Here is a 13931-nt window from a genome sequence, read left to right as displayed (position 1 = left end):
TTCTGAAGACAAATGCAACACAGACAATCGCTGAGGCTGGTCGTCAGCAACTGAAGCCACCTGCATCCTAGTATAGGCTATTGCTAACTGTTCAGAGCCAGTTAGCATAGTGTATGCTGGGGTGAATAGGGATTACGACCAACTCATCTAATCATGCAATGACAAGATTTCTGAAGACAAATGCAACAGAGACAATCACTGAAGGTCGTCAGCATCTGAAGCCACCTGCCTATAAATGAGCTATCACAGTCAATGCTGGCCGAGGGACTAGCTGTGAGGCAACTGTGAGGCAAGTGTCCATGAATCCTAGTTCACATGAAAACTTTTCAGCGAACCTAGCCGAATCTGGAAGGCGTCAGTGCCACACAATCAGTCCAGACACCAGGGCATGTGCTCGTTAAATGCCCATTCTGGGACACCAAGAGACTGACCAGCTGGCCTAATTGACTTTTTAGCATTGCTTAGCTTGCTGCTTATTGTCTTGTTACAAATTAGCATAGGCTATGCTGGGGTAGGCAGTTGCCACTACTAAAAGAAAGGAAGGAAGATCTGGCTAGTGTACATCACCGCAATCAACTAGAAACATCCGAGAGCTGAGGTCCAGCAATGTTGATGCTAGCTGTAGCTGATGTCAATCAAGTTAGCACAGCAATGCTGGGGTCGGTCTGAGTGATAGCAACATTGACTTTGCAGACAGTCTGCAAACTCCTGCTTCTTCTTAGCGTTTGATGGCAGCATGGAGGGGGGGGCAGTCTTGGAGGTCGTGTATCAGTAAACTGAATTTAACATAAGCCATCAACAATAATGTATTTGTAAGCCTTGGTTGGGATGGAGACAGTTGGATTGGTTCCAGTATGGTTGTTGCTAGCTATAAATCTGGTAAGTTAGCACAGCGATGCTGGGGTTGGTTTTAACTGACTGTCATCAATTACAGATCATCCTTGAATACTCTGACCAGCAAGAGAATCGCATGCTAGAACATTTTGTAGATGTTCATGCTACAAGTAGCTATTGTCCCAAAGTTAGCGCAGGGTTTGTCTGAACTAATTCTCATGAACGATATACCCTCCAATAGTCCAGCTAGTGCTAAACAAGCTAGAGAAGTGTGAGTAAGATGATGTAGGAGATGGTTTGATTCATTCCAGTAATGTTGATGCTAGCTGTCGCCTCAAAAGTTAGCACAGCAATGCTGGGGTTGGTCTGAACTAATTCTCAACAATGACAGATCGTCCTGAGAGAGTTAGATGAGGACAACAGCAGTGCATGATAGCACAACATGTAGGAGATGATTGGATTCATTCCAGTAAAGTTGATGTTAGCATAACACTGATGGATTCATTCCAGTAAAGTTGATGTTAGCATTACACTTAGTCCGACTCGTGCACAGTTTGTGCGTGCGGGAGATGGTAAGATTTGTTCCAGTAATGTTGATGCTATCTGTTCTCCAAAAAGTTAGCATAGCAATGCTGGGGTTGGTCTGAACTGATTGTCAACAAAGATATATCATCCTGAAATAGTCCGACTAGTGGAAAACAGCGAGATGCACTCGCTGGCACATTTTATAGGAGATTCATAAATAAGGTTTATTCCAGTATTGTTGATGATAGCTACCTAGTTTCCAAAAAGTTAGCACAGCAGTGCTGGGGTTGATCTGAACTATTATTCATCAATGGCATATCATCCTAAGATAGTTTGATTCGTAAAACAGCCACAGAAGCCCATGTTAGCACATGGTGTAGGAGATGGTCGTATTCATTCCAGTACTGTTGATGCCAGCTATTGTTCCATAAGTTAGCACAGCAGTGCTGGGGTTGTCGCAACCAGTTGCACCTATATTCAAGCCATACAAAAATTATTCAATAAGCCAAAAACAGCACGAAGGGAGTTGATGAGACTGATTTCAGCACTGCTGATGCCAGCTGTTACAAGTTAGCACAGTAATGCTGGGGTTGGTCTGTGTCAATATCAGCACCAGTAGTGGCCAATACTCATTAGTTATCACAGCCAATGTTTGGCTAGGATCTGGTGCTCCTCATCAACAACAATTCCTACTCGGAATCAAAGCCATCCTCATCCTAGTGCATGCTATCGCTAATTGTCTTCAGCTAATTAGCATAGAGTATGCTGGGTTGAATGGGGTTAACAACAACACGTGAATCTACTATTGTCCCAAGATGTCATTACTTAATGGAATTTTTATACTTGTTTGGCCTGAACTGATTGTCAACAACAGTTTTACAGCTGTGAAATAGTAATACTAGCACATTTCGTAGAAGATGGTTAACTTCGTTCCAGTAATGCTGCTGCTAGCTATTGTTTCAAAAGTTAGCACAGCGGTGCTGGGATGGACGCAACCAGTGGCACCTCTATTCAAGCCATACGAAAATTCTTCAATCGACCAACAACAGCACAAAGGGTGTTGATGAGACTGATTTCAGCACTGCTGATGCTTGCTGTTATCTTACAAGTTAGCACAGTAATGCTGGGGTTGGTCTGCGTCAATGTCAGCACCAGAAGTGGCGATGACCTACTTCCAATATGTGATAGTCTTCTCGACATCACAGAAGTATGAACGAGGTTAAATGAAGTCAACAGGGCCTTATTTACTTAATGCAACTCTAATGGGAAAGTTAGCACAGTAATGCTGGGGTTGGTCTGTGTCAATATCAGCACCAGTAGTGGCCAATACTCATTAGTTATCACAGCCAATGTTTGGCTAGGATCTGGTGCTCCTCATCAACAACAATTCCTACTCGGATTCAAAGCCATCCTCATCCTAGTACATGCTATCGCTAATTGTCTTCAGCTAATTAGCATAGAGTATGCTGGGTTGAATGGGGTTAACAGCAACACGTGAATCTACTATTGTCCCAAGATGTCGTTACTTAATGGAGTTTTTATACTTTTGGCCTTAACTGATTGTCAACAATGACATACAGCTGTGAAATAGTAATACTAGCACATTTCGTAGAAGATGGTTAAATTCGTTCCAGTAATGCTGCTGCTAGCTATTGTTTCAAAAGTTAGCACAGCAGTGCTGGGATGGACGCAACCAGTGGCACCTCTATTCAAGCCATACGAAAATTCTTCAATCGGCCAACAACAGCACAAAGGGTGTTGATGAGACTGATTTCAGCACTGCTGATGCTTGCTGTTATCTTACAAGTTAGCATAGTAATGCTGGGGTTGGTCTGTGTCAATGTCAGCACCAGTAGTGGCGATGACCTACTTCCAATATGTGATAGTCTTCTCGACATCACAGAAGTATGAATGAGGTTAAATGAAGCCAACAGGGCCTTATTTACTTAATGCAACTGTAATGGAGAAGTAACATTCAGTACCCAGCTCCAGTACCCTTGACAGTATGGGCACAGAATTTGTGGGAACAAGTGGATAAGCTTAGAGACTGGCATCGTGGTGGCAAGAATGGCAGCATTTCTTGACCCAGCTTTAGCTGTTAGTAGCCAATACTCATGAGCTATCACAGCCAATGTTTGGCTAGGATCTGGTGCTCCTCATCAACAACAAATCCTACTCGGATTCAAAGCCATCCTCGTCCTAGTACATGCTATCGCTAATTGTCTTCAGCTAATTAGCATAGAATATGCTGGGTTGAATGGGGTTACCAACAACAAGTGAAGCTACTATTGTCCCAAGATGTCGTTCCTAACTGGAATTTTTATACTTCCCTGGTTGTTTGGCCTGAACTGATTGGCAACAATGACATACAGCCGTGAAATAATCAGACAAATGGAAAACAGCCGCGGGATTGCATACTCGCACATTTCATAGAAGATGGTTAAATTCGTTCCAGTAATGCTGCTGCCAGCTATTATTTCAAGAGTTAGCACAGCAGTGCTGGGATGGACGCAACCAGTGGCACCTCTATTCAAGCCATACAAAAATTCTTCAATCGGCAACAGCACAAAGGGTGTTGATGAGACTGATTTGTGTTATCTTGCTTGCTATTATCTTTAAGACAGTAATGCTGGGGTTGGTCTGTGTCAATGTCAGCACCAGGAGTGGCCATGGCCTACTTCCAACATGCGATAATAGTCTTCTCGACATTTATGTCATCGCCGAAGAATGAAGGAAGTTAAATGAACATGGCTTTGCGAAATATATTTACTCGATGCACAAGTAACCGTCAGTACTCAGCTAGATTACAACCCTTTTTTTCAGTGGCCTCAGAATTTGCAGGAACAAGTGGATATGCTTAGAGACAGGTATCATGGTGGCAAGAATGGCAACATTTCTTAACCCAACATTTGGTGAAAGTTGCCAATACTCATGAGCTATCACAGCCAATGTTGGGTTAGGATCTGGTGCTCCTCATCAACAACAAATCCTGCTTGGATTCAAAGCCATCCTCATCCTAGTACATGCTATCGCTAATTGTCTTCAGCTAATTAGCATAGAATATGCTGGGTTGAATGGGGTTACCAACAACAAGTGAAGCTACTATTGTCCCAAGATGTCGTTATTAACTGGAATTTTTATACTTTATACCTATTGCAAATGTAATGGGAAAGTAACCAGCTAAATTACGACCCTTGACAGTATGGACACAGAATTTGTGGGAACAAGTGGATAAGCTTAGACAGGCATATTGGTGGCAATAATGGCAGCATTTCTTGACCCAGCATTAGCTGTAAGTAGCCAATACTCATGAGCTATCACAGCCAATGTTGGGCTGGGATCTGATGCTCCTCATCAACACCAAGAAAGAAGACTTTGTGATCCAAAGCCACCTGTGTCTCAGTACATACTGTCGCATACTCTCGGCTAGTTAGTGTGTATGCTGGGGTGTATGCTGGGTTGAATGGGGTTACCAACAACAAGTGAAGCTACTATAGACCCAAGATGTCGTTCCCAACTGGAATTTTTATACTTCCCTGGTTGTTTCCCCTGAACTGATTGGCAACAATGACATACAGCAATGAAATAGTCAGACAAATGTTGAACAGCCGCGGGAATGCATACTCGCACATTTCGTAAAAGATGGTTAAACCGTTCCAGTAATGCTGCTGCTAGCTATTGTGAGCACAGCAGTACAAAAATTCTTCAATTGGCCAACATCCGCACGAAGGGTGTTGATTTCAGCACTGCTGATGCTTGCTGTTATCTTACAAGTTAGCACAGTAATGCTGGTGTTGGTTGGCCAACAGGGCCTCATTTACCTATTGCAAATGTAATGGGAAAGTAACAGTAAGTACCCAGCTAAATTACGACCCTTGACAGTATGGGCACAGAATTTGTGGGAACAAGTGGATAAGCTTAGAGACAGGCATATTGGTGGCAAGAATGGCAGCATTTCTTGACCCAGCATTAGCTGCAAGTAGCCAATACTCAATAGCTATCACAGCCAATGTTGGGCTGGGATCTGATGCTCCTCATCAACACCTAGAAAGAAGACTTCGTGATCCAAAGCCACATGCGTCTCAGTACATGCTGTCGCTAATTTTCTCAGCTAGTTAGCATAGTGTATGCTGGGGTGAACGGGGTTACCAACAACAAGTAAAACCAATTCTCAAGTCTCCAGGTGGCTAATTCCCAAGCCATTGGTATCGTTATAGAAACGAGAGGTTTTTGGCGCTTCTGGTGGGGAAAAAAGGTAAGGGGGCACACAACTCAAGGAAGAAAACTGCTCCAAAGCCTTGCCAGCATTTGCTGAACTAATCCAAAAGGAGGAGTTATCACAGCCAATGCTAGGCTAGACTCTGGTTGCAATTCACAACAACCTAGTTGAGAAACCATTGTGTCCCCTGTATGACAGCTATTGCTAAAACATATCATTCATCATGTAACAGAGGGGTTGCCAAACAACAATAAAGGAAATAAAACAAAATGTAATGTAACAAAATATCTCCTCCATTTTGGAGGAACAATCTGAAAGCACCAGTACTGTTGGAACACGAGTTAGCACAGGAATGCTGTCCAGGTCATTTTAACATTACCTTACACATAATGGCCTGTCTGGTGCTGTGGTCCAGGTCAAAACCAATATCATGTCTGCACCAACAGCAGAGGTAATCCAGCCCAATATCCGTAGAAAGGCCCAACTGGTACCGGTAATGTTGTTGTAATAACAAGTTAGCACAGCAATGCTTGGGTCTGTCCAGGTCATTTTAACATAGCCTAACATAACGGTCTGATTGGTGCTGTGGTCAAGGTCAATGCCAATATCATGTTTGCACCATGAGCAGAGCGTATCCAGTCCAGCCACAGATCTGACTGGTACCTGATGCTGCTGTTCTATAACGAGTTAGAACAGCCTGACTGGTACCAGTAACTTCAGCAAAAGCAGCAAGGACTCTTCATTCCAGTCACAGATACGGAGAACGGCCTGACTGGTACCGGTAATGTTGATACTAGCTGTTCTATAACAAGTTAGCACAGCAATGCTGGCGTTGGTCCAGGTCAATTCCAAGATTACTTCAGCACAAGCAGCAAGGGTTCTCCATTCCAGCCACAGATCGGGAGAACGGCCTGACTGGTACCGGTAATGTTGATGCTAGCTGTTCTATAACAAGTTAGCACAGCAGTGCTGGGGTTGGTCCAGGTCAATTCCATGATTACTTCAGCACACACAGCAATGTCTCTTCATTCCAGTCACGAATGCGGAGAACGGCCTGACTGGTACCGGTAATGTTGATGCTAGCTGTTCTAAAACAAGTTAGCACAGCAATGCTGGGGTTGGTCCAGGTCAATTCCAAGATTACTTCAGCACAAGCAGCAAGGGTGAGAATGGCCCGACAGGTACCGGTAATGTTGATGCTAGCTGTTCTATAACAAGTTAGCACAGCAGTGCTGGGGTTGGTCCAGGTGAATTTCAAGATTACTTCAGCACACACAGCAGGGGCTCTTCATTCCAGCCACGGATCGGGAGAACGGCCTGACTGGTACTGGTAATGTTGATGCTAGCTGTTCTAAAACAAGTTAGCAATGCTGGGGTCGGTCAAGGTGAAATCCAAGATTAATTCAGCACAAGCAGCAAGGACTCTTCATTCCAGCCACGGATCTGGAGAACGGCCTGACTGGTACCGGTAATGTTGATGCTAGCTGTTCCATAAAAAGGTTAGCACAGCAGTGCTGGGGTCGGTCCAGGTGAATTCCAAGATTACTTCAGCACAAGCAGCAAGGACTCTTCCTTCCAACCACGGATCTGGAGAACGGCCCGACTGGTACCGGTAATGTTGATGCTAGCTGTTCTATAACAAGTTAGCACAGCAGTGCTGCGGTTGGTCCAGGTGAATTTCAAGATTACTTCAGCACAAGCAGCAAGGGCTCTTCATTCCAGCCACGGATCTGGAGAACGGCCTGACTGGTACCGGTAATGTTGATGCTAGCTGTTCCATAACAAGTTAGCACAGCAGTGCTGGGGTCGGTCCAGGTGAATTCCAAGATTACTTCAGCACAAGCAGCAAGGACTCTTCATTCCAGCCACGGATGCGGAGAACGGCCTGACTGGTACTGGTAACGTTGATGCTAGCTGTTCTATAACAAGTTAGCACAGCAGTGCTGGGGTTGGTCCAGGTGAATTCCAAGATTACTTCTGCAAAAGCAGCAAGGGCTCTTCATTCCAGCCACAGCTGCGGAGAACGGCCTGATTGGTACTGGTAACGTTGATGCTAGCTGTTCTAAAACAAGTTAGCAGTGCTGGGGTCGGTCCAGGTGAATTCCAAAATTACTTCAGCACACGCAGCAAGGGCTCTTCATTCCAGCCACGGATCTGGAGAACGGCCTGACTGGTACCGGTAATGCTGATGCTAGCTGTTCTATAACAAGTTAGCACAGCAATGCTGGGTCGGTCCAGGTGAATTCCAAAATTACTTCAGCACACGCAGCAAGGGCTCTTCAGTCCAGCCACGGATCCGGAGAATGGCCTGACTGGTACTGGTAATGTTGATGCTAGCTGTTCTATAACAAGTTAGCACAGCAATGCTGGGGTCGGTCCAGGCGAATTCCAAAATTACTTCAGCACACGCAGCAAGGGCTCTTCATTCCAGCCATGGATCTGGAGAACGGCCTGACTGGTACTGGAAATGTTGATGCTAGCTGTTCTATAACAAGTTAGCACAGCAATGCTGGGGTCGGTCCAGGTGAATTCCAAAATTACTTCAGCACACGGAGCAAGGGCTCTTCATCCCAGCCACAGATCCGGAGAACGACCTGACTGGTACCGGTAATGTTGATGCTAGCTGTTCTATAACAAGTTAGCACAGCAGTGCTGGGGTCGGTCCAGGTGAATTCCAAAATTACTTCAGCACACGCAGCAAGGGCTCTTCATTCCAGCCACGGATCTGGAGAACGGCCTGACTGGTACCGGTAATGTTGATGCTAGCTGTTCTATAACAAGTTAGCACAGCAATGCTGGGGTCGGTCCAGGTGAATTCCAAAATTACTTCAGCACACGCAGCAAGGGCTCTTCATTCCAGCCACGGATCTGGAGAACGGCCTGACTGGTACTGGTAATGTTGATGCTAGCTGTTCTATAACAAGTTAGCACAGCAATGCTGGGGTCGGTCCAGGTGAATTCCAAAATTACTTCAGCACACGGAGCAAGGGCTCTTCATCCCAGCCACAGATCCGGAGAACGGCCTGACTGGTACCGGTAATGTTGATGCTAGCTGTTCTAAAACAAGTTAGCACAGCAATGCTGGGGTCGGTCCGGGTGAATTCCAAGATTACTTCAGTACAAGCAGCAAGGGCTCTTCATTCCAGCCACAGCTGCGGAGAACGGCCTGACTGGTACCGGTAATGTTGATGCTAGCTGTTCTATAACAAGTTAGCACAGCAATGCTGGGGTCGGTCCAGGTGAATTCCAAAATTACTTCAGCACACGCAGCAAGGGCTCTTCATTCCAGCCACGGATCCGGAGAATGGCCTGACTGGTACTGGTAACGTTGATGCTAGCTGTTCTATAACAAGTTAGCACAGCAATACTGGGGTCGGTCAAGGTGAATTCCGAAATTACTTCAGCACACGCAGCAAGGGCTCTTCATTCCAGCCACGGATCTGGAGAACGGCCTGACTGGTACTGGTAATGTTGATGCTAGCTGTTCTATAACAAGTTAGCACAGCAATGCTGGGGTCGGTCCAGGTGAATTCCAAAATTACTTCAGCACACGGAGCAAGGGCTCTTCATCCCAGCCACAGATCCGGAGAACGGCCTCACTGGTACCGGTAATGCTAGCTGTTCTATAACAAGTTAGCACAGCAGTGCTGGGGTTGGTCCAGGTAAATTCCAAGATTATTTCAGCACAAGCAGCAAGGACTCTTCATTCCAGCCACGGATGCGGAGAACGGCCTGACTGGTACTGGTAACGTTGATGCTAGCTGTTCTATAACAAGTTAGCACAGCAGTGCTGGGGTTGGTCCAGGTGAATTCCAAGATTACTTCTGCAAAAGCAGCAAGGGCTCTTCATTCCAGCCACAGCTGCGGAGAACGGCCTGATTGGTACTGGTAACGTTGATGCTAGCTGTTCTATAATAAGTTAGCACAGCAGTGCTGGGGTCGGTCCAGGTGAATTCCAAAATTACTTCAGGACACGCAGCAAGGGCTCTTCATTCCAGCCACAGATGCAGAGAACGGCCTGACTGGTACCGGTAATATTGATGCTCGCTGTTCTATAAGTTAGCACAGCAGTGCTGGGGTCGGTCCAGGGGAATTCCAAGATCACTTCAGCACTAACACCAAAGGCGTTGCCATTTCTGCCACGGATCTCGAGAATGGCCTATCAACTGGTATCATTGATTGGTAACTTGCTAGTTAATTGACTCCTTGTCCCAGCATAGACTGCTGCTTACTGGTCTAAACCGTTAGCATAGCCTATGCTGGGGTAAATGGTTTGACAACTTTGTCTGAGGTTAACCACATCAAGACACTCCTCAAAAGAACAACCTCAACGAGAGTCAATTCTATATGATGTCAATCTGCCCAAAAAAAATATCGACAATCTGCCAGTGAATAGAATAACTCTTTGTCCTAGCATACACTGTTACTCACTGCTCACACAACAGTTAGCATAGACTATGCTGGGGTAAATGGTTTGTCAATTCATCTGCGGCTTCCAAAATTAAGGACACAGGCCTGAAGAAAGTAGAAAGAAGGCATGTTTGGTTGATGACAGTTATGGCCCAGTATGGTATGGTCTGTCTCCTACAGCAGAAATTTACAATCCTCGATCTGAAATGACTTAGTTCGATCACATTCAACAATAAATCCAGTGAACAATGGCACTTATTTCATTATTTTGGCCGGATCAGTGATATTTTTTTGGCTGTGATCGGTGATTGTTAACTGGAAATGTTTTTAGAGAAGCGGTCTGATTTGTCTTGGTGATATTGCAACTATATATGTATTATTCATCATTGAAATTATTATAACTGATAAGGAAGTCAGGAAGTGTCTTTTGAGAAACGACGTGACCGGTACTGGTATTGTCGTTGCTAACTGTTTGTAGACAAGTTAGCACAGCAATGCTGGGGTTGGTCTTGGTCAATCCAACATTTTAAAAACAAAGCGTGACTAGGTTCTTCCAGAATCAGGGCAAGGCGCCTCTTTGTCCATGCATATCCTGTTGCTCATTGCTCTTAACAGTTAGCATAGTCTATGCTGGGGTAAATAGATTGTCAATTCATCACACAAGGACATACATACATACATACATATATAGTAGAATAGGGCACAGCAGTGGACAACGCACTGATTTCTTTTGTACCCATGTCAATTTGTCAGGGAAGTCCGGAAGTCTTTTTAGAGAAACGACCTTGACCAGTACTGGTAATGTTATCGCTAGCTGTTAGTACACAAGTTAGCACAGCAATGCTGGGGTCGGTCCAGGTCATTCCTGCATTAAGGTACAAACAAAACTGCCAAGGGCCAGGGGTCAGCATTTGAACTATTTGCCCTCGCATACACTGTTGCTAGCTGCCCATTTGAAATTTAGCATAGGCTATGCTGGGATAAATGGTTTGTAAATTCATTTGAGGCAGGGTCATGCAGGGGGCAGTTTGACTGATGATGTGTAACAGCAGTGTTCAGTTTGGCTGGATTTCACACTCTGCTAGGAATCTAATTGTAACATTCTTGGTGGAATTCGTCGTGAAAGTCTAGAACTTGAGATGCATTTAGAGAAACGATCGGACTAGTCCCGGTATTGTTGATGATAGCTGTTTTGTACACAAGTTAGCACAGCAATGCTGGGGTCGGTCGGGATTATTACAATATTAGAAACAAACTGACAAGAACTGTCTGGGTCAGGGGTGAGCTATTTCCCCTTGTATATTCTGTTCCTAGCTGCCCATTGTAAAGTTAGCATAGGCTATGCTGAGGTAAATGGTTTGTCAATTCATCTGAGGCAGGGTCATGCCTGATGATAGTGGTGTAACAGCAGTGTTCTGTCTGGCTGGATTTCACACTTTCCTAGGAATCTAATCGTAACATTATTGGCGGAATTCGTCTTGAAGTCTACAACTTCGTGTTTTAAGAGAAAGGATCTGACTAGTCCCGGTATTGTTGATGTTAGCTGTTTTGTACGTAAGTTAGCACAGCAATGCTGGGGTCGGTCAAGCTTATTACAATATTAGAAACCGACTGGGCCAGCCACGCACATGAGAACTATTTGCATGTTGCTAGCTGCCCATTTCAATGTTAGCATAGGCTATGCTGGGGTTAGATGCTTGTAAATTCATCTGTGGCAGGGTCCTGCCTCAAGAGTGGACAGTTTGACTGATGCTTGTTGTGGCAAAGCAGTGTTCAGTCTCGCTGAATTTCACACTTTTCTAGGCATCATTGCAATTTCACACTTTCCTAGGCATCATTACATTTTTGGAACCTGGAGAGTTATAAGAGAGACAGTCTGCCTGGTACCAGTAATGTTGTCGCAAGCTGTTGGCACACAAGTTAGCACAGCAGTGCTGGTGTCGGTCGACGTCCTTCCACAATCGAAAACAAAAATGACGAGAACTGCATGGATCAGGGGTTGCATGAGAACTCATTACCCTGTTGCTCAAAGCTCTCAGGCACAGGCTAATTTCATCCAGAATTATTGAGATTATTGAATAAGCCGATCTTTATCAATGTTAAATGTCAACTAGAATCACATTTCTAAGATTTACGAACATTTCTAGGCCTAAAACTACTAACATTTCGATTTAGAGCCTTCAGTTATGTTTCACTCCAAACCCATCTAATGGTGCACACAAGGCCTCGATGATTAGACCAAACTCACCTTTTTTCAATTTACTCCTCCTGTCCCCCGCATTGCACTGCCGGATAAGGCGAGAGCCCGGACGACCGAGGACTAAGCTCACCCAATCAGACGCCACCAGACCACAATCAACACCACTGATTCTGAAAATTAATTGATTTCTTATACCCTGGTAGTTAAATAGAGACATACGCCTCATCTTTGCCAGTTTTATGACTTGCCCAGATATCATCACAGGCAGGTGGAGCTAAATAGACGTTGCTTAGTCGTCGCATGTACATGCTACATCAAACACTGACAGTCAGATGAACGGGGACAGAGACAGATAACACTTTTATGGACACGATACAATTGCAACAAAACACAGTAATGTTAGTTCATTTTCACTGCACCTACTTGTCACCACAGACCGTAGTCGGACACATTTGTCCTTCAATGGTTGCCCCGAGCTTCAGATCGATTGGTACCAACAGGTTGGCCTCACCTGAAACATAAAATAAAGAGATTACACACTGGTACTAAATAAGAAATGGTGTAGGCCCTTTAACCGGTTGAAAGCACTAAGTATCTAAGTGCCTTTATTTTTGTCTGCACGAATGGCATGCCCCTTTGAAACAAGAATATTTACCCTCAATGGTTAACACCAGCAAGTTTTCGTTAAGGTCAAGGTAGGGCTTGATCAGGCAGAGTTTCGGCTCCCTCTTCTGACTGAGGCAGGTACCGTGTTGGTTTACAATCATCCATCCTCTGTCGTACATCAGGCCGGTGGTGCTGAGCTCCCACTGGTTCACCTTGGAGAGAAGTAAGGCAGTTCTGGTTAGTTAGACTTTGAACTGAAATGCTCGATATGTTCATAATATGACATATCTGCTCTAATTTTTGAGGTAAATAAACCAGCGGGTTCGGCACACATATTTTGAATCTGATCACTATCCACAGAACAGACTGGAGGTCCTTTTTCTATACACGATGCAAATCATGCTAGATGAACCTTATTACAGCAAGTTTTTGTCAAGAAACTCCCAACATTAGATTTTTTCCAACAGTACTGAAAATAACTCCCTCCTAGGCCAGATTGGCTCAGCAAGTAAGAAGGCCTCGGCAATCTGGGGTACTTCGCCAGGGTGTGTATGCCTACCTTCAGCGCCCCACAGGACTTGACGGGATAAATACAAATACCACTCAAAAGTGGTTCCCTAGAGGTAGTATTCCTCCCAGTGTACTGGCAGCGAAATTTTAGTTTCAGTCGATCAACATAATCGTTGTCACCTTCAACCCAAGCAATTGATTTGTTACTTAGATGCCGTGTCGGTGTGTTGTCTTGATTCGGTTCAGATTCTCTCGGGGTCTCAACCTCTTCTGCTTTTCGTATACTAGTACTGTTATTGACTGCTGCTGGGGCTACCCCTTTGTCCCCTGGAAAGTGGAAAAAGTACGAAATTAGTATTTTTATTGAAAAAATTTATTGACTTTGAAGACAGTTGCGACCAGGAAGATGTTGGGTCTTGGGAGACGGTTGTGACATCGGAGACAGTTGGGACTTGGGAGATGGTCATAACTTGTCATATGGTTGTGACTTTGAAGACAGATATGACTCGCAACATAGACAGTTGTGCCTTTGAAGACAGTTGTAACTTGGAAGATAGCTGTGACTTGGAAGACAGCTGTGACTTGGAAGACACCTGTGTCTTTGAAGACACCTGTGACTTAGAAGAC

The 13931-nt window shown here is 44.8% G+C and overlaps 1 protein-coding gene across 1 annotated transcript in view; it reads right to left on the bottom strand.

The window, feature by feature from the left end:
• LOC135498184 (molybdenum cofactor sulfurase-like) overlaps positions 1 to 13931 on the bottom strand; it is a 78982-nt gene that overhangs the window by 22306 nt on the left and 42745 nt on the right. The window contains exons 9-12 of the mRNA XM_064788385.1: positions 13354 to 13631; positions 12844 to 13006; positions 12612 to 12699; positions 12237 to 12358 (exon numbers count right to left, since the gene is read on the bottom strand). Coding sequence (XP_064644455.1) covers positions 12237 to 12358; positions 12612 to 12699; positions 12844 to 13006; positions 13354 to 13631 — 651 coding nt within the window. The remainder of the gene's footprint in view (positions 1 to 12236; positions 12359 to 12611; positions 12700 to 12843; positions 13007 to 13353; positions 13632 to 13931) is intronic.

The sequence above is a fragment of the Lineus longissimus genome, chromosome 13 (genome assembly GCF_910592395.1).
Source record: "Lineus longissimus chromosome 13, tnLinLong1.2, whole genome shotgun sequence".
Taxonomy (NCBI): Eukaryota; Metazoa; Nemertea; class Pilidiophora; order Heteronemertea; family Lineidae; genus Lineus; species Lineus longissimus.
The sequence above is the reverse complement of the archived record's forward strand: the minus strand, read 5'-3'. Positions and strand labels throughout refer to the sequence as shown.